Consider the following 25,034-nt stretch of genomic DNA (forward strand, 5'->3'; position numbering starts at 1 on the left):
TTTCTCAAGAGGTGTGGACAGGGCATGGGTTGTTACAAGTCTGTGCTTATGCCACAGCACAGGTGTAAAGTGAGGACTATGGAGTGAGGGAGCCATGCAGGAGAGGGAGAGATGGTACCCCGAGGCACAGCACAGCAGGGGCAGTGGCGGGAACAATAGGGCTCACACCCCTGGTGATGTTTTGGAGAAACACTTCCTACCTCTCTTAGCAAGCAGAGGGAGCTGGTCCTCTGGTCCGGTGGAGGCCCCGGGCAGAAGAGATCTGGGATGGAAACACAGGCCCTGTGAGCAAAGGGTATGCCTGAGGTGGTACCTGCCTAGGCAAGGCGCAGCACCTGCTAGGAATGGAGAATAGAATCCGTGCATGCGCAGAGGCAGCATACTCCCAGGGCAGGGCTCAGTCAGAATTGCTGCTTTTGTGAGCCCAAGATGTAACTGGCCCCCAGGGTAGCATAACTGGGGCAAAAGCAGGCATGGCAGCAGCATCAGCCCAGAGAAGGACAGGAGTTGAGAGCCATTTGTGAACTCTAACCACACCTGCCCCAACACAGAGTGCAGTGGAGACTGAGATGCCAGTTAAGTGAGAATTGGCACAGTGGCAGTGGCACAGGGTGGGGCTAAGTCTCAGTTTCTGTGAACTCAAACTGCATCTGGCCCACAGGGGTAAATAGCAGGGACAGAAAAACAAATTCTGTGGAACTATAAGTGGCAGCCACATCAATCAGGGGTGGGGCTGGAACTGAGTGAAACTTCCCAGCCTCCATTACACACTCCAGGTAGGCAGGCTTCAGCTTCCCTTGCCAGCTGGTGGCAGAGTGTGGGGCCCTGGCCGAGGAGACATATATCTCCCAGTGACTCAGGCAGGCACAAACCCCTGGAACATATGCTCATTGGAGGGAACTCGGTTACCAGTGACTGGGTGTGACAGAGGTGGAAGGTGGAGAAGGAGACATCAATCTTCCCAGACTAATTCATTTCCTGGTGGGCCCTTCTGACTCCAAGGAACACCAGAACAAGTCATACTTGAGCTGTCAGCAGACCCCTGCTATGAAGTTGCTAGAGACCTTTTGAACTTGCCCACTTGAGACTGGGTGCTGACTGGGACAATTGATTCGGAACTCTTGACCTGGGGCAATCACCTGAGGACCATCCAAGTTGGTACCCTGTTTGTTTTGTTGTGGGAAGGTTTGATTTTCCTTTTCCAGTTGTTGCCCGTGGGGGGTGGGGTGTCTTAGTTGCTTGTATTTCTCCACAGATGAGACTTCAATCCAGAGTTAGTGATTCACTAGGATTGGACAGAGACTAGCTGAAAACAAGACAGAGCCACTTAGCTCCACCACACCAAGCAGGTCCCCAGTGTCTCAGGCTGTAGTACTGTACTGGTCCTTTGCAAAGCTGTAGGGGAAAACCTGCAGTCACCAGTCCCAGCTCTTGGGCAAAGGGCTGGTTAATCACTACTCCAGGAGCCCTCAACCCAATTTCACCTTATCTGCTTATCTAGCCTAATGGTGAAAAATACCCATGGGGCGGAATCAGCAGAAAAACTCTGGCAACATGAATGATCAGAGTAGATCAACTCCCCCAAAGAATGACAAGGTGGACACACTAGAAGATCCCATTCATAAACAAGTGGCTGAGATGACAGAAATCAAATTCAGAGTTTGGGTTGCAAATAAGATTAACAAAATGGAGGTAAAGTTGGAATTAGAAATTTAAGGAGCATTTCAAAAGATGTCTCAAGAATTCAATTAATTCAAAGACAAAATAACCAAAGATTTTGACACATTGAGGCAAGAACTTGCAGCCCTCAAAGATCTGAATAATACAGTAGAATCCCTCAGTAACATGATGGAGCAGGCAGAAGAAAGGATTTCTGACATTGAAGACAAAGCTTTTGAACACTCACAAACACTCAAAAGAGGAAGAGAACTGGAGAGCAAAAACGGATCATTCTCTCAGAGAGCTCTGAGATAATTTGAAGAAAACTAATATTCGCCTTATAGAAATTCCTGAAGGCCACGAGGTTGCTTCGAAAGGCCAAGATGCTGTATTTCAAGAGATAATCATGGAGAACGTCCAAAACACCACAAGAGATTCTGAAATTCAGATAGCAGAAAGTTTCAGTACCCTGGCACGACTCAACCCAAATAAAGCATCTCCCAGACACAATATAATGAACTTTGCCAAAGTTAATATGAAGGAGAAAATTCTCCAAGCAGCCAGATATAAGAAAACCATATCCTACAAGGGGAAGAATATTAGAATGACTGCACATCTCTCTGCTGAAACTTTTCAAGCTAGAAGCGGGTGGTCATCGACCTTTAACCTCCTAAAACAAAATAACTTTCAACCCAGGATCCTTTATCCAGCTAAACTGAGTTTTATTTATGATGGAGTAATTAAATACTTTAATGACATTCACATGTTGAAGAAATTTGCCATAACTAGACCAGCTCTCCAAGATATTCTCAGACCTATCCTCCATAATGACAAGCACAATCCTCTACCACCAAAGTAAATCTACAGTGGCAAAAGGGTTAAAAATGTCCATTGGACATTAGAAAAACTCGATACCCAAAATACTACCAGCTTTATCAGTATTCTCAGTTAATGTGAATGCCTTAAATTGTCCTCTAAAGAGGCACAGGTTGGCTGATTGGATACAAAAACTCAGGCCACATATCTGCTGCATACAACAATCTCACCTTACCTTAAAAGATATATTTATCTATTATTCAGGCAAATAGCAATCAGAAAAAAAGCAGGTGTTGTAATTTTATTTGCAGATACAATAGGCTTTAAACCAACAAAAGTAAGGAAAGATAAAGATGGTCACTTCATATTTGTTAAGGGTAACACTCAACATGATGAGATTTTAATTATTAACATTTATGCACCAACCAGAATACACCTCAATTTATAAGAGAGACTCTAACAGACATGGGCAACTTGACTTCCTCCAGCACCATAATAGTCGGAGATTTTAACACCCCTTTGGCAGTGTTAGATAGATCCTTCAACAAGAAACTCAGGAAAGAAATTTTAGACTTAAACTTAACCATTCAACAATTGGATTTAACAGACATCTACAGAACATTCCATCCTAACAAAACTGAATACACATTCTTCTCATCAGCCCATGGAACATCCTCCAAAATTGATCACATCTTAGGCCACAAGTCTAACCTCAGCAAATTTAAAAGAATATCAACTATTCCTTGCATCTTCTTGGACCATCATGGAATAAAGGTTGAACTCAGTAACAACAGGAATCTGCATACTCATACAAAAACATAGAAAGTAAATGACCGTATGGTGAGTGATAGCTGGATCATAGATGAGATTAAGAAGGAAATTACCAAATTTTTGGAACAAAACAATAATGAAGACACAAATTACCAGAACCTCTGGGATACCGCAAAGGCAGTCCTAAGAGGGAAATTTATAGCACTGCAAGCCTTCCGCAAAAGAACAGAAAGAGAGGAAGTCAACAACCTAATGGGACATGTCAAACAACTGGAAAGGAAGAACATTCCAACCCCAAACCCAGCACATGGAAAGAAATAACCCAAATTAGAGCAGAATGAAATGAAATTGAAAATGAAAGGATTATACAAGAGATCAATAAATTAAAAAGTTGGTTTTTTGAAAAGATCAATAAAATAGATAAACCTTTGGCTAATCTAACCAGGAATAAAAGAATAAAATCTCTAATTTCATGAATCAGAAATGACAAAGATGAAATAACAACAGATTCCTCAGAAATTAAAAAATCCTTAATGAATATTACAAGAAACTCTATTCTCAGAAATACGAAAATCTAAAGGAAATAGACCAATACTTGGAAGCCCGCCACCTTCCTGGACTTAGCCAGAATGAAGTGGAAATGTTGAACAGGCCTATATCAAGTTCTGAAATAGCATCAACTATACAAAATCTCCCTAAAAATAAAAGCCCAGGACCAGATGGCTTCACATCAGAATTCTACCAAACCTTTAAAGAGGAACTAGTACCTATATTACTTATACTTAACCTTTTCCAAAATATAGAAAAAGAAGGAACACTACTCAACACGTTCTATGAAGCAAACATCGCCTTGATCCCCGAACCAGGAAAAGACCCAACAAGAATAGAAAATTATAGACCAATATCCCTAATGAATATAGATGCAAAAATATTCAATAAGATCCTAGCAAACAGAATCCAGCAACACATCAAACAGATTATACACCATGACTAAGTGGGTTTTATCCCAGGGTCTCAAGTCTGGTTCAATATACGTAAATCTATAAATATAATTCATCACATAAACAAAAACAGAGACCATATGATTCTCTCAATTGATGTAGAAAAAGCTTTTGATAATATCCAGCATCCTTTCTTGATCAGAATACTGACACATGTATCCAGAGGACCAAAAATCACTTTATAACAAAGATATTTGCACCAGAATGTTTATTGCAGCTCAATTCAAAATTGCTAAGTCATGGAAGAGGCCCAGGTGCCCATTAACCCATGAATGGATTAATAAATTGTGTTACATGTACACTATGGAATATTATGCAGCCTTAAAAAGATGGAGACTTTACCTCTTTCATGCTTACATGGATAGAGCTGGAACATATTCTTCTTAGCAGAGTATCTCAAGAATGGAAGAGAAAGTATCCAATCTACTCAGCCCTACTATGAAAGTAATTTATAAGTATCCACACTTCCAAATGAAAGCCATAACCCAACTGTAGCCCTAGATGAAGGGGAAAGTGGAGAGCGGAGGGAGGATGGGTGAAGGGAGGATAATTGGTGGGACCACACGTATGGTGCATTTTACAAGGGTACCTTTTAAATCTAGTAAGGGTAGACTATAAATATCTTTTTTTAAAAAACAATTTTATTTGTTGTTTATTTGCAGTTTTTTTTTTTTTTTTTTTTTTCCCCGGCTAGGGCTGGATTTGAACCCACCACCTCTGGCATATGGGGCTGGCGCCCTACTCCTTTGAGCCACAGGCACCACCCCAGAATATAAATATCTTAAAGTAACTAAGAATATGTGGTGAAGGCTATGTTAATCAGTTTGATGAAAGTATTTCAAATTGTATATAAAACTAGCACATTGTACCCCATAATTGCATTAATGTACACAATTATGATTTAATTAAAACATATATATATCCTAAAAGAAAAAAATAGCTCTTTCTTTAAAGAGGTGGGATCTCTTTAAAAGGGATGGGATCAGTCCTAAATAATGTGATTTTTTTAATTTTAGGGCTGACAGGTATCTCAGAGATAATGGAGACAAGACCAAAAGGGTTAGGAAGCTCACTTCTGCTCTTTGTTTTTTGACAGCCTTGCAGGGCAGCTTGGGGTAGCAAACTAAAGAGCATCATCATTCTAGATGCAAAAACTTGAGCAGGAATCTGTCATTTTCTGTCTGTTTGATTTGGAGCAGGATTTACCTCTGTGGTGTCTACGTCAATTTCATTTATAAAATGTAGTCTATGTATCTTGTGATGTTGTTTAAAAGATGATGCAGTTGCTACTTTGTAATTGGCATTCAGTATTTTGTTTTCTGCTTCTAGAATATAAAAGGGTAATAGAGGGGCAGCACCTGTGGCTCAAGGAGTAGGGCGCCGGTCCCATATGCCGGAGGTGGCAGGTTCAAACCTATCCCGGCCAAAAAAATAAAAAAAAAGGGTAATAGAGTGTCAGTATAAGGATCCTGAAAGAGCTCGGGAAATATCACCCCAAAATGTGACACTGATGGCCTTGAACTGGGGACATTTGGGTAGTCGCAGGTGCAGGCAGAGGCTTCTCTTTGCTCCCTTCATCTGTCTCAAGATGGGTCCTCCAAAAGGACCTCAGTGATCACGAATCCTCTTCCCAAGAATTTTACTAACCAGAGACTACTAACTCAGATCTCGAGAGAGGAGACTAGAGATTAGCCCCCACTCAGACAAACCATCATCTGTTCTTGTGAAGGCTATTCAGAGGCAACTTTTATCACCAGAGAAACTTTTTATTTGTGAAACAAGATCGTTTATTCACCATCCATTTCCTCCCCTCGCTCCCCATGGCTTGTTTTGCCACCTACCTCAGTAGCTGTGAGCCCCAATTCCTTTCTGTGTTAGCTTCAAACACCTGACCCTTTTTCAAGTCTCATATTTTGTGAGATTGCTATGCATTTTCATGTAATTATTCACTTAAGTTTTTCCTCTGTCTTATGACGGTTTAATTTGTAGCCCAGCCAAGGAACTTAGCAGGGTGGAAGGCTGCCATTTTTCTTTCCCCTACAGTTCTCTAGGGAAAGGATTGCTGCTCTTATTATTCTATTAATGGCTTAGAAGGAAAAAATTATTCTGTTAATGGCTTAGAAGGAAAATCCTGCAGACTTTAAAAGGGGAATTTCCAAGAGAGAATGATCACAGAAAGGTCCTGGAAAAGGCTAGTGGAAGTTCTGAATAGAAGCCAGACTGTGCAGCGTGAGCCTGGGAGTTCTGTCTGTGCTGCTGCTGATCCTGGAGCCTCCATGCAGGGAAGCGCGGCTGTGCTGTTGGACCATGGGAATAAAAGGGACCTGGTTAGCTAGGAAGAAGGGGTGCAGAAGAGCAGCACGGGTATGGGGGGTGTGGGTAGGGGGATGCTGGTCTTTAGATTCTGGCTTCAAGGGCCCAGGTGAGGTGGGTTTGGTAAATATTTGTTGAATAATGACTGGAGATACTCTGGCTGCTTAATATTTATATTTCCAGAATCAGGACTTGCTTTGGGATTGCCCTGCCAAATTTAATCTGGTGTGATGGGATCCTGAGGGCTCTCATTTTGTTTACAGTAACCTAATGAAGTATGTTCACAGCTCAGACTTGTCCAGACTGGAGGTATCTGGGATGTGGGTGGATGGATTTCATTCTTTCTTTGTACCCAACCTTTTTCCCATCCATCCCTAGGGGATTTGTTTGGGTTGGGTCCTGGTTTAGTTCACCTTCTTACCCAGATCCATATTTGGCTCTGCATTTATTGTTAAGTATGTACTGAATGTTTGTTGAATGAGTGAATTAAAGGCACAAATGTGTAAAAAGGCACAAGAAAGGCTAAGAGGTAGTGAGGCTGTCCAGATGGGGCACTTGTGGTAAATCCACCAGGGACCAGAATAAACAGATGGCTGTTCTGTCCAGCCAGGGCCCTGGCTAGTTCACCTGGTCAGTGTTTAGGGTTTCCTTGATAGGAAATCAATATATGTCTGTTTTAGCTCTTAATGTTCTTGTTCTGACTCTTCAGAGAACAAGTTAATCTTTATCTTAGAAACCCTCTTCGTGAGCTACCCATCAAATCATTAGATGCTTCATGAATAAGATAATAGTGGTTTACCATTTTGAAAAGACAGTTTAGAAAGAAAAGTGGTAGCTGTGATAGATGTGTGTTTATGTTCTGTCTTTGTGCTTCATATACATAGAAGAACAGGTATATGATCCCATTCTCCATATGAGGTGATGATAAATGGTCCAAGCCCTCAGAGATAAGAAAGTGTGAGAGACAAGATTGTTAGTCTGAGTTTTGTGTTCCTTTGTTTAAACTGTACTGGCTGCACTAATAACCAGCATCCCTTACTGATCATATATTGTTAGTTAAGCTCTCTGATTAAATCTTTTCTCGTGTACCCAGTTGGCTTATTCTGTTCCACCCTTTCATGGTTTGCTGAGATGATGCCTCTCACTGAGACCTTCTCTGACCACCCAGTTATAAAGTTTATTAATTATGCCTTTGTTTACTTACCCTTTCTCTACTTTATCTCCAGATGCTTCATCACCTGGACTATACATGTATTTATTTTTCTCATCATGTGTCTTTCCCTACTAGAATGCAAGCCGCATGAAGGCCTGGGTTTATTTCTTGAGGGGCTCCCCACTCCCAGCACTGTTGAAAGTATCTCCACATGGCAGGTGCTTGGTAAATATTTGCTGTACAAATTAAGAAACCCCGAAAACAACTCCATAAGACTTACTAACAAGGAAAACTTTGTAGGAAGAAACTTCTTATTCAGCCAAGGTCACCTCAGTAAGAGGTTAGAGAACCTGATTTTGAATTCAATTACAGTTAGATTGAAGGCTCTGCTATATGTTTTTGAAATTTTGTTCCCTAAGGCAGCAATCCCCAAGCTTTTTGGCAGCTGGGACTGGTTTCATGGAAAGCAGTTTTCTCCACCTCTGACATTCAGGCATTAATTAGGCTCTCACAGAGTGGCAACCTAGACTCCTCACAAGTGCAGTTTACAGTAGGGTCTGAGCTTCTATGAGAATTTAATGCCACTGCTTATCTGACAGGAGGTGGAGCTTATGGGGCAATGTGAGCTAAGGGGAATGGCTGTGAACACAGGTGAAGCTTCACTCACTGCGTACCCCTGCTGTGTAGGCCAGACCTGGTCTGTGTATGGCACAGGGTTGGGGGGAGCTTACTGCCAGGCACTGTCACAGAGCAGAAGGGCCCAGAGCACAGGGGCCTGGCTCTGTCCCCCTTACTCCCTTCTCCAGCAATTCACATTGTTTGGGTACACTGGGGCTTAGCATGAGGGTTTTTTTTTTTTTTTTTAATATGATCTGTCACTTTTAAAAAAGGTAAATATTTACAAATAATTATTCTACACCAAAAAAAGTCATGCAAAGTGTAATTTAAATTTGGGTTTTTATAATGTAAACATGTTGTGATGGGGGCACTCCTTAAAGTTTGAAAGAGACAAGAAAATTTTAAGTATTTTTACTACAGAGAGAAAATTTGTGGTCTGTGCTACCTCCTCTAAAAACAAAATTTAGTGACCCTTTTCTGGAGTTTAAATTCCAGAATATAGGGACTATGGCAGAATAACCCCTAGTATAGCTTCTTATAGATATTGGGGAATGAATGAATGAACTAGATTATGACCTCTTCTGAGCATACCTCTGGGAAGAGGTGGGCAGGAGACGAACTCGGCAAACATTCATTGAGGACTTACTAGATACTTGGCATTTTAGGAAAAGGAACAAAGGGCTTATCCCAAGGACATTGTTAAATCACAGGAGACATTTACTCATAAATTTGGTATATCTTGCTAATCTCTTGGAAGTAATTCCACAAAGGATAGAAATGGTCCCCCTGGGAAGTGTTCCTGGACTGCATTTATGAGAGGCAGAATGTGTTCTAAGTGGACTGCGGGTCTCGTCCAGTACAGCAGCACCTGTAGTTGTGTCTGAACTCTGTACCTGTCTCTAGAATCATCATATATGGTGAATGGGTACACGGATTAGTACTTGCATAAATTATGTTGCATTTTGGGAAAGATTCTTTCTTTTATGTGATAGTTTATATTCATTTAACAAATACTGCTTCACCCAAGTTACCTTATTAAATTTTTACTGCGACTGTTGTGATATTAATACAGATCTTCTACCTATTTGGGGGCTGAAGAAATTGAGACTCAGATATTAAGTAATTTCCTAGAATTGTACTTAAATTAGATGATAGGCTTGGGATTTTAGCCAAAGAGTAGTCTAATTCTAACAGAATCTTCCATGTGTGATGTTGCTTTCTTTGCTGCAAATTGTTCTACATGTTTTTGATTATTTAAAGGAAGATAGTTTATTTTCTCTTGAGACTCTTACATCAACTGATGTCAGATAAATAATGTCTAAACATTGTAAGTACTATGATGAAAATTTAGCTGCTAAATGAAGAAAAGATGGAGTTTAAATGCTCAGTTGACAGGGTAAAACAGTGGTGGAGGGTGCCTCCTGCACTGTTAGTGGCAAGCTTTTAGCTCTAATAAATTGCAATGATATAGCTGGAGCCTTAGGAGGAAGCACAATATATTACTAATGCATCATCCTGCAGAATATAAACAAGATACAAAATACACAAAGTGGTGGGTGGCTCCTTTGTCTTTCCTCCCAGTTTGTCATCATTCCAATATTAATACAACCTGAAGACAGTTGGTTATAATTTGTGTCCTCGTGGAATTTCTTTGGGCTATTGTATTTTGTTTTGTTTTGTTTCAAATAAGGACCCCTTAAATAAGAACTTGTAGCTAATTGGGTGAAAAACGTCGCTGATGAAGGGCGGCGCCTGTGGTTCAGTGAGTAGGGCACCAGCCCCATATGGCGAGGGTGGCAGGTTCAAACCCAGCCCCGGCCAAACTGCAACAAAAAAATAGCCGGGCGTTGTGGCGGGCGCCTGTAGTCCCAGCTGCTTGGGAGGCTGAGGCAAGAGAATCGCTTAAGCCCAAGAGTTAGAGGTTGCTGTGAGCCGTGTGATGCCACGGCACTCTACCCGAGGGCGGTACAGTGAGACTCTGTCTGTACAAAAAAAAAAAAAAAAAACGAAAAACGTCACTGATGGACTGGTGTGTGGGATTCAGAGTAATGTAGGTGCTTCCTTTGTGCTGCACAGAAGTGGAGAATGTTTGGTGTTGTTCTTGGAGCTGGTAAAGCTTTGTTAGTACAGTTTCCCTGGAGGATGGAGCAGCTCTGAGACCTGTCTCCGAGCTCCCAGACTTCTTTGCCCATATGAAGTTTGACAATAATCAGGATCCTTGGAGTACTGCTCTGCTAGCTGCTTGGGAGAAGAACATGGTGGGCAGGCAAGGAGGAGACCACCCAGCACAGCTGCCCAGCTCACTAATAACTTGGAATTTGAAATATTTAGCTATCTTGTTTATATGCTATACATAGTCTGTGTTCTGTATCCTTGTATATGTTTGGAAGTTAAAATATGTGTGTGTGCCTGCATGAAAGCTGAAATTCCTGTACCAAATATAGACCAGCTGATTCCAGGGGTCCATCTTGTGCATGAGCCCAGTGTGTGTGCCTGGCGATGAGATAAGCAGAGATAATCCTGTGTCTACACAGTCACACAGTTTATATCATGTGCTGTCCTGGTACAGAAGCCAGCATACATCTACAGTTTATGTACATGAATTATATTATATTCAAATTTTAGACTTTTTATATGCATGGTATTTATTTTTACATTCATAAAAATACAAATTCAAATGTGTAAAACACATTTGTGAGAACGTGCAAATATTAAAAAAAAAAGTGTAAAAATATATACCTATACTATTGGGAATGGAATCTTTATTCCGCCATATATACATTTAAGGCTTAAAAATTCTGGTTATGTTTTTTATTTTGGCAAAACTCCTGACTAGTCCATTTCCTCAACCCTCGATCCCCAGTCTTGTAAGGAAATGAATGAGGGCACGATGAGAGTGCACTGCCAACTGGCCTGCTGGAAAGGGAGGCCAGCAGGCCCCCCGGTGTGCGTTGCTCCTCGCTGTAGCCAGACACCAGCTTCTCACAGGCTCTAGTGTCCATATGTGGGCAGACACCTTTCACTGAGCAGAACTTTGGGGAAAAAATATGGACTTTTTAATCAAATAGTGAAAGCTTCTTGTGCCTAAGTCTTCATACCAAAGGCTGGAAAGACTGGATCATGAGAAATGAACATTCCATTAAAATGGAAACAATAAGGCCAGTTGCCCACATTTCCAATATCTCAAGGTCAAATAGTATTTGGGCTCCTGAAAAAGTAGCAGCTGAGATTTCTCTTCCTGTCTCCACCCCAACTCCATCTTCCACCTAAAAGTGTTGTTCCTGCCAGAAAAACAAAACAGTCTCCCGTCATCTGTGCTGGCAGAGAGTATACACAGAAACACATTTCAGAATGTGTTGCAAATAAAGCCTGGTGAGCACCTTAACAACAGGGACCACACCCGTCCTCACGGTGTTCCTCAGCACCTCGCCTTAGGAAATACCATGGTAATGACCTGAAGGAATTAATTGCTGCTAAGACCAGGAACCCTTGAATTGCCTAAATTAGTGGTTCTCAACCTTCCTAACGCCGCAACCCTTTAATACAGTTCCTGTGGGTCACGACCCACAGGTTGAGAACCACTGGCCTAAATGCTTTGAAAATCTGGACCCATGAAATAACGTGTGATGTGATAAAATTGGAGACTCACCAAGAATTACAGCTTTATTTTAATATTAGAAAACTCTGGCCAGGCAAGAATCATGTTGAAATAGTTTTTCATGGGCATCCACATTGGGTGTTTCTTAAGCAACATTAGTCCTTTTTTATTACATGCTGTGACATGCATGCTAGTTCTTCTGAAGAGTCGTCAGGAAATGCCACCATCACATCCACTAATACCCTGCCAGGCCCACTGTGGCACCAAACTCCAGAGGGAGGTGTTAGCAATGAGTCCTGCAGCCAAACAGTGATGGAGAACAGACAGGCTCCAGTTCTTCTGTTTGTAATCTGCCCTGTCATCAGACGGGATGAGAAGACCTTCCCAAATCCAATTGGGACTGAGAGCGTGATATTAGATGCAGCTTGGCAAGGGAACACACAGAATAGTTCAGAGGAGGATATAATAAAATTGTTGTGGTTCAGGCAAATATCCTCATTCCTCTGGTTTGGAACCCACATGGGAAACATTGCTTTTTGTTGTTGTTTCTAGCAGGTCTTAATAGCAAGTGTTGTATTTCCCACCAGCATCCAAATTTCCACCTCATCTAAGTTGTATGTGTGTTGCTACTGGCTTGAAAAAATTTTCCTAATAATTAAAAAAAAAAAACCTGTGGGGTGAATCAACAGTCTTAGCTATATGCCTGCAGTGTAGATATTCCTAGATCATCTTTGGGCTTGCTTTGTCACCTGTGACATATCTTAAAACTGAAGCCTAGAAGTGACATTGGCACATTGGTTCACAGCTAGGACTGGAGGAAGAGTCCCCACCTTCTAGTGCTAACAGGCTACACTCAAGACTTGGGTAGGGGGATGTTCAAGAAATCACAGTTCTTAAGATGCTTCCTCAAGTTGTGCAGTCTTTCTTTCCTTAGTTTTAAAGAAATCTACACGTGGACATTTGTGACTCCAGATACAGAAATACACTGTCCACTAGACTCTGACTTGTACTTGTCTTTTTGTTGTGGGGACTTATGACGCCCAAAATTGTGCCTTGCTGACAGTGACACTGAGAAGCCCCAAAGTGGCACCATGCTGTTTTCATTGGAAAGACAACTCAAGATTATACTATATTAAAAGGGGGGAAATTTTAGAGAGAACATCTTTGTGTCTCAAAATGGTCCTCACAGGACTTGGATTTAGTAAGTTCCTGGCCATTTGCAAGTAAGGAAGGATTCAGTGGTGTCCTTGTCCTCCACTGCTGAGCCAGGTGACACATGCTGACAAGCGTGTGGCTAATGTGCTCTCAGAGGGCCCTGAGAAACGTGAAGTGCCCCATCGATCATCCTCCCTCAGGAAGCTGGGTAGGGTCCTGCCCTCCATTTGTGCAGTGTTGTGAGGCTGTGGCCCAGGGCACAAGGTTAGTCTGTGATGAGAGATTCTGGGCGTGGGGTGGGAAGTCAGAGACAGTGAGGTGTCAGGCTCCAGAGCCCTCCCAACCTGCCTGTTCCCAGAGCTCCATTGGCTTCCCGTTTACTTTGGACGCTTCTGTGTTACATGCAGTGTTTATCTGCATTATGCACAGATATTTGTGCTGTGAATAAGAGCGTCACATTGTAAAGAGTAGAGGGACTGGTTTGCTTTCCTTTTCCACACTTGAGTGTCTGTCATAGTCCACCAGAGAATTCCTGAGTTCACAACTCGTGGTATTTCCCCCCTTTCCTCTGTGATTAATATCCTACACAAAATTATCTCAAAAAGTGTGAAGTCAGATGTTAGAGGTGGTTCTGTATGCTGTGGGTCTCGTCTCCTTCCCTGTTCTCACCTCTGAACTTCTTGTGAAGGACAAACTCTCTCGAGGCTGCATGCGTCTTATTTCAGATTTAAAGGCATCTCAGGCCTAGGGCTCCTTTTACAGAGTGAAGTGGAGAGGCCTGGGCTCCAGTGCCCTTCCCAGAACCTCTTGGGTTAGTATCTGGTGATCTGGTTGTTAAGGGCAGAGTGGGCTGAAACACAGGGCAGGAGCCCAGAGCTGATAAACTTGGCTTGTGATGGTCTCCTGGAAGAAAGCGCAAACTGCCACACCAATCTTGTTATATAATCTTTAAACAAATGTGGGCTTTTCGTAAAGAGAGAAGCTCTGCTCTCAGCTGTTTTCTCTCCTCCAGCCCCAGGTGTGCCAGCCTCTCCTGTTTTTCCCATTGCTCTCCACCCAGCTCTGCACACAGCCCCCAAACCCCCACAGGGTTGGGGGGTATGACCCTGGAGCCCAGACAGCCTTGCACATGAATCTTCTTTATTTAAGATGGCTGCTCCTGTTGTATGGGCTGTTCTCACACACTAGTCAACCCAGTAGCCTACCTGAGAGTTCAGACTGGCCCTGGTCCACGTCCTGGTGCCCAGACTCTGTTCAACTGGCCCAAACTAGTGTTGATGAGCAGCCTTATCATGAGTCTGGTCAGTTGCCACCAGGAAACCTTTCCAAACAGATGCTCTATTTTTAGGCAAGTATTATAGACTGAATATTTGTGTCTCTCCCAATTCGTATGTTGAATGTATTTCCCCAAATTTATATGTTGAACCCCTAACCTGCAATGTGATATCATCTGCAGGTATGGAGGCAATTAGGCCTAGGTGAGGTCATGAGGGTGGAGCCCTCGTGATGAGATTAGTGCGTGTGTAAGAGGAGACGGAGGTACTGTGTTCAAGAAAAGAGACAGACATGCTGTCACGTGTGGGTGCAGGAATGTGGCCACCTGAAAGCCAGGGAGGAGGGCCTTCCCACATGCAGACTATTGGCATCTTGACCTTGGACTCTCTGGCTTGTTGAACTGTGGTAAATAAATGTTTGTTGTTCAGGCCACCAGATTGGTGTTTGTTTGTTTGTTTGTTTGTTTGTTTTTGAGACAGAGTTTCACTCTTGTCTTCCTGGGGAGAGTGCTGTGGCCTCAGCCTAACTCACATCAACCTCAAACTCCTGGGCTCAAGCGATCCTCCTGCCTCAGCCTCACGAGTAGCTGGAACTACAGGTGCTGGCACCATGACCAGCTAATTATTTAGTAGAGATAAAGTTGCTTGAGCAACCCTCCTGCCTTGGCCTGTGGTTACTTGTGTAGCCATGACATCTGGCCAGTCTATGGCATTTTGTTAGAGGTGGAGCTGACACAGCTGGACTTGCTCCAGAGCAGCTGATGGGACCCAGGAGCAGACACAGGTAGAATGTAGACAGGCCTGAGGTCTCTGGCCTGAACAGATACGAGCAGTATTCCCAGGGTATCTGCCCTTTTCTAGACTTAGAAGCACATTTTCCAATATGGCAATTGCAAACATCGTGTGAGGGCGAATGCATAGTAATTAACACCTTTAAGTTTCTTACACATGCTCAGCACTATATTAAATAAAAGTGTGTAATACAATGGTTGAAAAGGATGGATTTGATCTAATTATTCTGTTGATTGGGTGGATGACTTTGTGCAAATTAATCCAGTGGAATCACTTGTAAAAATAGCATAGAGCAATTACCAAGGGCTGTTGTGAGGATTAAAAGATATCAGGTAAAAAAGCACTTTGCATGGGGCCCACAGTGAGCAATCAGTGCTGTTGTTATGTGATTGGTTAGTTAGGGGGTCAACAGTGTGAAGCAGATGGTGAGTCTGAGGGAGTTTCAGGAAAGCAGGGCCTGAGAAGACTTTAGGCAGGCTGAAATTGTGCTGGAACTGAAAGAATGAGCAGAATTTAGATAATTTGATCTGGGAGAGTTTGCATTTTTCTTCAATTTGAGGATACTTACAGCAGAAAGAGAACTGAGCTTGGGATTAGAGCACTCTGTCTGCTACAAGCACCCTCAAATTTCTCTGTTATCTGCTCTTACTCAGCATGAGCTCTGGCAAGCCATGGCCTGCTTGTGACTCTGGATTCCCTGGATTATTATCAGGCACAAACAAGGCAACTGGTGAAGTGCTGTGAGAGTGAAGAAGTGCAGCACGGGGTAAAGGCTTCATTAGATCCTCAGGAAAAGACCCCAGAGAAATCCTGCCATGCTGGACACAGCACTCCAAAAGAGGTGCTGCCAAACGAGACTTCTGAGCCTTTTCCAAGTGCAGAGTAAGTTTTTTGGATTCTCCTGAGTTCCTGAGCCAATAGGCTAAATTTCCCAAACAGTGTTAACAAACTGCAATAATGGTAAACAATAGCCAGCACTTATTTGGCTATATAATACATTAGGCACTCACTAAATACCTTACAAAACTTAACTCCATGGTTCTCAGACAGCACCACAAAGCAGCTATTATTACCATACTTGATTTAGAGGTGATGAAATTGAGGTTTAGGGAGGTAACTCACCTGGTCTCCTGTAGCTAGTAAATGACAGAGCTGGGTTGAACTCAGACGACTCTAGCTCTTTGTGCCATTTTGCTATTAATCTAAGAAAAAATGTCTTCTCCCCAGACCTTGTGCCAGGGTTCCCTGCAGAATTAGCCGTGAGTATGGGATATATGAGTAGAACAGATGGTGACAGTCAGGTCGTCTGCACCTTTACTTGTAGGTCTGTTGGACACCTTAGACCCCAGTGGGGTTTGATGATGAAAATGATCCCGTGCACTTATAGGCTTTTTATATTCATTTCCATTTGAAAATCACAACAAGCCCCTTTAACAGGTATCATTCCTATTTGATTCACCAGGAGCTAATGCTAAGGAGAGTCAAAGAACTTGACCAAATTCCCAGCTAATCATCAAGATCTCTACGTTTCTCTGAAATATTACAACTGTTGCTGGTAAAACCAGTAAGGGCTTAGCACATTTTTTACATCTTACAGTGTGTGCCATGAAATATCAAGAATGTGTTTTGTGAAAACTTTGGAATGCATTGGTGTAGGGGTATTCAGAGATGTTAAATATTTGTGCTTAAAATTATTTCTATGTCACTTACATTTAAGTAACCCTTGAAACTCACTGGAAAACAAAATGAAAGGTTCATCCCCAGAGTACTAAGGCTGGGGCTGAAGGAAGGGAGGATGGCTGTTAAATGTTAAACTCTCCTACATTCAATTGGCGGGTTTTGTTATGAATCGTCAGTCCCCCTAGGGTACATTTCCTGTCTGTGCCTGTCAGCTTCATTGTTATGTATTTTAAATAGAGCTTTTTCTCACACTCAAAACTCCTTCCAGCCTTTCCTTTTAGGAGACTGACATAATAAAGTGTGTTCTATGCCTTTGCAGCAGGCTTTGTTTTTCTTTCACCTTTTCCTGACCATGCATCCACCCCACCCCAGTTTTCAGAAGAGTAAATAAGGCTGAAAGAGCTCTAAGCAGAGGGCTCCGGGGAAGTGTGCACATGACAAAAATGTTTGTGGGAAAATTAGGGGAAAAGAAATTCAGCAAGAGAGAAATTCCTTGATGTTGTGATGAAATGCTGTCACTGGAGACGATGACACATTGGAGTTGGTTCCCATGGGGACCAATTGCTACCTGCTGATCATTTGACCCATAGCTGGATGTTGGGCCCAAGAATTGACCCACAGATGACAAGACAGTTTAGTCCTGTTGTCTCATCAACATTCAAGAACCCCTTAGGGGTTGAATGGAAAAGAATAAAGAAGGATAAGAGATGAAGGCTGAGCTGCTAAAAGAAAAATGTTTTTAATTATACCGTGGAGGATTGTGGGTCCACCTGTAGCTTTATGCTAAGATGTGCCTTGTTTTCTTGTGTCTGCAGGAAACTGGGTACAGATCCAGAATCTGTCTGTCTGCCTTTCAGAAGGTCCTGTATTGGTTAGCTAGTCCTCTTCATTTTAATGGACACATTCAGGACTTAATCTCTCTATGGTATGCTTGCTGAGCAACCTCGGCTTGGTTGGTGTGCTCAGAGTGATCGCTTTTAGAGGGAAAAAAAGACACCCTGCAGTGAAGCATGAGGTGAAGTTTCCACGAGTGGCAGCCAAGGTCCTGTCACAAGTGTTCCTGGCTGCAGTGGGTGGGGGAGTGAGAGCGTCCCCTGGAGTCAAGAGACTTTTAGCTCCATTTCTGGGTCTCTTCTCTTGTAAAATGGAAATTAGTTTCCTGTCACTACCCTGTGATGACAAATAAGTAAGGTGAAAATTCTGAAGAAAATACTGAATTCTAAAATGCACTTTTGGAAGAGGAATAATACTTGCACTCCCTTGTCTTTCCAGAGCACACCTTGAGTAATTAGACTCATAAAAATCAGCTTGATGTAGCTTAATGTCACAGTGTTAATGTAGGGTAGACGTTGGGTTTTTTTTTTTTTTTTTGAGAATTCACTATATCAAATTTGAGAATCCAGTCTCTTTTGTATATTAGCAGTAAGATGCAACAGTTCTAAACTTCCTACGAGTATTTGACTTTCATAGGAATTATGAAGACTTTTAACTGAAATCATATTAATTTCTAAAAACCGAATTCTTTCAAAAAGTAATGATACTGTGCAAGCTTATGGTATCTTACCAAATTTCACAGCATTTTAAAAAATGGATTTAGAACAAATGGGAGGAGGGGCTTGATCTCCACATCACCAGGAGCAGCAGAGCCACAGGCTCCAAGGTCTGGACCCAGCACACCACCCACCAGGTGGCTCCAGGTCCTGGAGCCATTTCCACCTGTGGACAGTGGACATGTGTTCCTTACAGGGTTCTTCAAAGGTTAAGTCCTCTGAATCCTTTGTGAGGGTTAACTAAGTGTACACACATGACGAGCTTAAAACAGTGACTGGTTGGTTCATCATCAGCACTCAGCAAATGTTGGCGATTTTATTTTCTTTTTGAGGCAAAATACGATGACCCCAGACAAAAGACTGAGGGCTTTCCGACCTGTGATGTGACTCCAAGTGCAGGGAGCTTGCACAACAGACCTTTTGTCAAGTCATGGGTGCCTGGACTCTATCCAAGGTGTGTTGTCTGGTGAAGAAGAATGCAGCCCCACCAGCGGGGCAAAGACAGCCGCTCCCCCCACCACCTACAAGCCCCTGCCCCACCCAACACCACCTCTGCCAACCCCCCATCCCCACCTGACCCTCATGACACTGCGCCTTGTGAGGCTGTTAACAGGGACCCAACCGGGTGATATGTCCCTATGATATTTCCAGCCACCATCACAGCAGCTTTTATACTTGTTTGCTTCATCACAGCAGTGAGTGAGCACTCGGATCTGAGAAAGTGTACAGCTCTCTCACTTACTTCGTGGCTTTAGGGTAGTTGCTTAAACTCCCTGAGGTAAAATGGAGCACACTGTAGGGGCAGGTGCCTAATATATGGCGAGTGCTTCTGTTAACTATGAACATTTTCTGAAAACCCCTGAGATCTCTTCGTAGCAAGTATACAGTCCACAGGTGCGATCTGGATGCTTTTAGTGGTATAGACGCAGCATCCGCACCTGAGCAGCTGTTTTGCTGTGACAAGCTTAGCACAGGATGTAATTCAGCCTGTCCTGGTGTCCCCATCACCAGTGGCTGCATCACAAACCACAGGACACACGGTGCCATAAACAGTGGCTTCCTGCCTATGGCGTCTGCAGGTCAGGGTTTGAGCAGATGTACAGAGGCTGCAATGTCTGGGGCTGCTGTGAGGGCGGGGACATCTGGGGGCCTCTTGACTCACGCCTAGAACTTGGGCTGAGATAACAGAAAGATATGCCAGGAGGGCACTGCCAACTGGACACTCACCGTGGCCTCTCCATGTGTGTTTTGTTTTGTTTTGGACCGAGTCTCACTCTGTTGCCCTGGACTAGTCTCTGTTGCTGAGACTACAGGTGCCCACCACAACACCTGGCTTATTTTTCTATTTTTAGTGGAGTGAGGGTCTCCCTCTTGCTCAGGCTGGTCTTAAATTCCTGAGCTCAAGGGGTCCTCCCACCTCCTGGTTCTCTCAGAGTGCTGGAATCACAGGTGTGAGCCATCAGCCAGCCTCTGTGTGTGCCTTGTACAGCAGGGCAGCAAGTGGCCACCAGGAGAGTGAACATCCCAAGAGAGGCAGTGGGAGCTGATGACCTCTTATGACCTGATGGCTTCTCCTAACCTGGCCTTGGCAGTTACCTAGTCTCACTTTCTCTGTTCTGGTAGATGCCCTCAGAAGCCTACCCACAGTCAAGCAGTTAGGTACAGCCAGTGTAGACTCTCACCTCTCAAATGGGGGGCCACGTCAAACAAGTGGGAGCAATTTTTTATAGAACACCCACACTGGGTGCATGTCAATGTTGGGATATGTTAGGGCCCTTGACTTCTGTGTACGACAAAGCAGCCTGAGCAGTGTGAACAAAGGACAAAGGACTGCACTCCAATGAATTTCATTTAATCATTAAATATCACAAAATAGTCTTTTTTTTTAGAGACAGAGTCTCAAGCTGTCACCCTGGGCAGAGCACTGTGCCGTCGTAGCTCATAGTAACCTCTAACTCTCAGGCTTAAGAGATCCTCTTGCTTCAGTTTTTCTATTTTTAGTAGAGATGGGGTCTCACTTTTGCTCAGGCTGGTGGAGAACTCATGAGCTCAAGCAATCCACCTGCCTCGGCTTCCCGGAGTGCTGGGATTACAGGTGTGAGCCACCGTGCCCGGCCTACAAAATAGCCTTTTTAAAAAACTTTGAAAGGTTAGAACCATTCTTAGCTCATGGCCTATATGGAAGCAGGCAGTGGGCTGGATTAGAGTGTCTGGGACTAGCTCGGTGTTTCTGTAAGTGTGCAGAGGAGACCCTTGAGTATTTCTCACAGGAAGCTAAACATTAAGTGTATGTGAGAGAGACAAATGACTTTAAATTTCATTTTCATTTTAAGGTGAATTTGTAAGATATTATTTATAATATATATTCAGTTCCTTTAATTGCATATACCTTATGTTTATCAAGTTACAGAAGACTCGTTTACAAGGGAAATGAAGGACTAACTATATTGTTGATGTCCTAGCTGGAGAATTAGTAATATATATTTTATCAGAAGTCAGAATTTGAAAAGGTAGAACTTTCTTCTTGATGGAGTTTCCAGAAATGTATCATAGCATGTTAATTTATTTTTAAAATAATTATTCTATGTTTTTAAAAAGGTTGTTGATTATTAGAATAAAAGATAAGATAGATGACCCTCAGAGTGGATTTGTTTTTACCTTTATTAATTCATTAACTATTTTGTGTGTGTCTGCAATACCAGGCAGTGTACTAGATGCCTAAAAACAGATGAACATGAACTCGTGCAGTAACTGCCCTCTCAGCGCACTAAACGCGGTAGGATGAGCCAACAGTAGTGAGTGCAGCGTCACCGGTATGCAGGGCATTCCAGGTTGAACCTGCTGCTCTCAAGTCCCTAACTGCCCATTGAATTGTAAGTCAGGAAGAGGGGACCAGTAGATCAGTGTGAGCTGCTATTCAAACCCATCATGTCTGGTAATGAGCAAAGGGGCCTGTCTCCATGTTTGCACCACACACGATGGTCTCTGTTACATTACTTTGGGGAAAGAAAAACATAAAATAAAATAGAGATTTATAAATGTTGAAATTTACCAGATCCCCCCCCCCCAGTACAATTTTAGATGGGTAAAGAATTAAAATAGAATAGATTGGGACCTATTGGCTGAATTACTAATTGGGATAATTATATTTGATTTTTCTCTAAATCAAGGGTTCTCAATTGGGTCACTATTGACACCTTGGACAGGATGGAGTCTTGGTTATGGTGATCTGTCCTGTGGGTGGTGGGATGTGTAACAGTATCCCTGGCCTCTGCCCTTCTACTTTGTAGCACTCTCCACCAAGTTGCAGCAACTAAAATTTTCTCCAAACCTTGCCAAATGTTCCCTGGGGGGCAAAACTACCAGCTATTTTACTACAATGAAGAAAAGCTATATATATATATGTATATATATATATATATGTATATATATATATATATATTTTAGTAATAAGAACTGTAGTTCAGGGAGAATTATAAGTAGATTTATTAAATTTTCAAGACCCATAATTCCTCTTTGATGGAGTGAGTTTGGACAACCCAGTATCAAATTAAACATTCATTCTTTCTTTTCTATGTCTGGAAAATTTTCTTGTGCCATTCTTAGCAAGGCTGAGACCCTCAGTCATTTAATTGAGACTCTGAAAGTTCCTGAATATCATTGGAACAAAATCAAGATTTAAAATTGGCTTATAAATGACAAATGAAGATACTCTGATTTGACTCCATGCCCTCAGCCTGGAAGCTATTGGATTGCGTGAGACTCATAACCCAAAGGAGATGATTAGTTTTCCTCTAGTGTGCTGATAATGAATAGCCCCACAAAACCAATTAGCTGTAATTCTATCAGTCATTTCATTTGGGTAACATTTTAAGGGGAAGAAAAACAACACTGTTTCCCTTGGAGATCTGTGTTTAAACTGTGGCATTTGATGGGAACAAAGGAAAAAGCAATATGTTCATCAGTCTGCTTTCATTAGTCTCACATGAAAATAAATTATGATGATGTCTGTTCATAGCAGTTAAGAAAGACGTTTGTCCACCTCAAAGATTCAGAAGACCAAACGGAGGTCTATTTCTGCCTATGCCTTTTGTTTTATGTGGATGTCTGCATGTGCGACCTGGTGGGGGGGATCTGGGTCTGCACCTAGCAGGGTGAGTAGTGCTCCTGGGAGGTACAGCAGGGGGTACCCAGGCTGTTTCCCTTCCTTGATGTATCTCCCCTCTTGAAAATCTATGTGAATCCAGAACTCAAGTGGTAAATTATTATTGTTGCTCTGTAACAATTAATGCCCACCATCGTGCTATTGAATGATTTCAGTAGTCCCTGGCATTTTATGGATAGATATGATTCCCTTTAAACTGGAACACATGAGGTTCACAATGTATCATCATCTTTTGTAAGACAGAAATTTTTTTGTTGTCTAGGTATCTTTCTGTGACTTTGAGGCATTGCAATTTTTACCCCAGCCCACACAGTGGAACAAGATTTGAATGCATGTTGTTTAACCTGAAGTTTCATTTGTGAAGCTTGTGACACAAAAGAATTAGTTTATTAGGAAAAGTACAATGGGTAGTTATCTTGGCTTTTCCATTGATTTTGCTCACTGTCATCCCACAGCTAGCCAAAAAAATCCGAGAGAAATTCAACCGGTACTTGGACGTGGTCAATCGGAACAAGCAAGTTGTAGAAGCGTCCTACACAGCTCACCTCACCTCCCCCCTCACGGCCACCCAGGACTGCTGCACTATACCGCCTTCCATGATGGAGTAAGACTTTATGATTTTTGTCATTGTTATTTAAGCCAGAAATTGAATTGCTTGTACTTTCTGTTTCATATTCAAAACACCTATATTTGTTTATTGTAAAATGTGTAGTTTATTTCCTATTATTTAAGATAACACCTTTGTCTTTACAGAAAAAAATAATTTTTAAAGAAATGTGACTCAGTGTCCTATGGCCAAGAAATTCCTGGACCTTCCCTCCTCACCTTTTTGTCATGTTGGAATTCGGGGTCAGGCATATCAACTGTTGCAGAGTCTTAAGTATAGAAAATGGGAAACATTCTGTCACCAGTCAACTATTAACCCATGTAACTTGCTTAATTTAAGGGAATGCTTTCTGTCTTCAGATGATTAACCAAAAAAAAAAAAAAATCCCATTTTTTACCTTAGTAGCTACTATCTTTAAAACTCCTCAGGGAAATATGATTACAGATAATAGTGAAGCAAGATTAGTACCCATGTGTAGAGCAGTGGTTCTCAACCTGTAGGTCGTGACCCACAGGAACTGTATTAAAGGGCCACAGCATCAGGAAGGTTGAAAACCACTGATGTAAAGGGTGTTTTTATTTGTTGACCTAATAATATTTATATCTGGAGGGTTACAGGCCCTATGATACTGGAAATTATAGTGGAATGAATATTTTTCTAGAGATACCAATAACTTAATTTTAAGTTTGACTTGGCCTCTAATTAGCTATAGGTGCCTTAATCAAGTTACTGACTTTTTTTTTTGAGACCGAGTCTCAACTCTTTCACCCTGGGTAGATTTCCCGTGGCGACATCAAAGCTCACAGAAATCTTAGACTCTTGCCTCACCCTCCTAAGTAGCTAAGTAGCTGGGACTACAAGCACCTGCCACAATGCCCAAATATTTTTAGAGACAAGGTATTGCCGTTGCTTAGGCTGGTCTCAAACCTGAGCTCAAGCAATCCACCCACCTTGGCCTCCCAAAGTGCTGGGATACAGGTGTGAGCCACCCTGCCCAGCCCAATATTTTTCCTCTTTTGAAATGGTAAGTGTTCTTTAGGTTAGGAGAAGAATGGATGTAATGCAGGGTTTTTGTGATTTTATATGATCTTTTGTTTCCATGGGCAAGTTTTTACTTACAGTTTCTTGGTGGGCTTTGTTGGTCACAGGGCACCCTCAAGTCATTTTATTTTTCCATTTAATGTTAAGATGAGCCTTTCTCAGGCTCACCCTGTGTGAGCTGAAGAGGCTTCTCTGAGCTAAATGGAAAGTCTGCATGATTTAGAGCGAGCCTGTCTGACACTCACGTGATCCTATACATTCTGATGTCTTTGAGCTGTCCTATCTACTTTTTTGGAGTGGGAATAATAGTTAATACCCTGCAGGGTATCCTAAGGATTTATTGTAAGTAAAATAAATGTGAAAATATTTTGTAAACTGTAATGTTGTAAATAGATGTTAGCCATAACATTTACATATGTCCATTTCAGCATGAACATTACATTTTTTGTGAAGTTAATCAAAGGTTTGATTTAATTTTTGTAGTTGGGGTACCAGTACAGTAACTTAATGCTTTTGTCAAAGTTATCACTTATCTAAAAATGAAATGGGAGTTCAGTTCAGTTTTGAGCCCCAGTAAAAATCATTTAAAAAAATAGTATAATGAGGAAAGGGTTCCTAGAACTAGAGTTATGCTTTTTTTCCTCCTAGAGAGAAACATGTAACAGTGTCTCAGCTATTTACTGGTGTCACAACTGGAAATTGGGCAGAGGGAAAGAGGCTGCTGGCACCTGGTGGGCAGAGCCCAAGGAAGCCACACAGCCCCTCAGAAGAACAAATTGCCTGGCCCCAAATGATGGGAGTCCCCAGGTTGAGAAGCTCTGTGTTGAAAGAAAGGTTGTCT

The 25,034-nt window shown here is 42.3% G+C and overlaps 1 protein-coding gene across 3 annotated transcripts in view; it reads left to right on the top strand.

Moving 5' to 3' along the window:
- Positions 1-25,034, top strand: part of CACHD1 (cache domain containing 1) — a 217,843-nt gene that overhangs the window by 88,918 nt on the left and 103,891 nt on the right. For 2 of the 3 annotated variants that reach the window (XM_053591667.1, XM_053591668.1), the window contains one exon: positions 23,001-23,149. In XM_053591667.1, the coding sequence (XP_053447642.1) occupies positions 23,001-23,149 (149 nt within the window). Of the gene's footprint in view, positions 1-15,837; positions 16,033-23,000; positions 23,150-25,034 lie in introns of those variants that run through there. The other variant, XM_053591669.1, reaches the window with a different exon arrangement.

Source organism: Nycticebus coucang, chromosome 5 (genome assembly GCF_027406575.1).
Source record: "Nycticebus coucang isolate mNycCou1 chromosome 5, mNycCou1.pri, whole genome shotgun sequence".
In the NCBI taxonomy this organism is placed as follows: domain Eukaryota; kingdom Metazoa; phylum Chordata; class Mammalia; order Primates; family Lorisidae; genus Nycticebus; species Nycticebus coucang.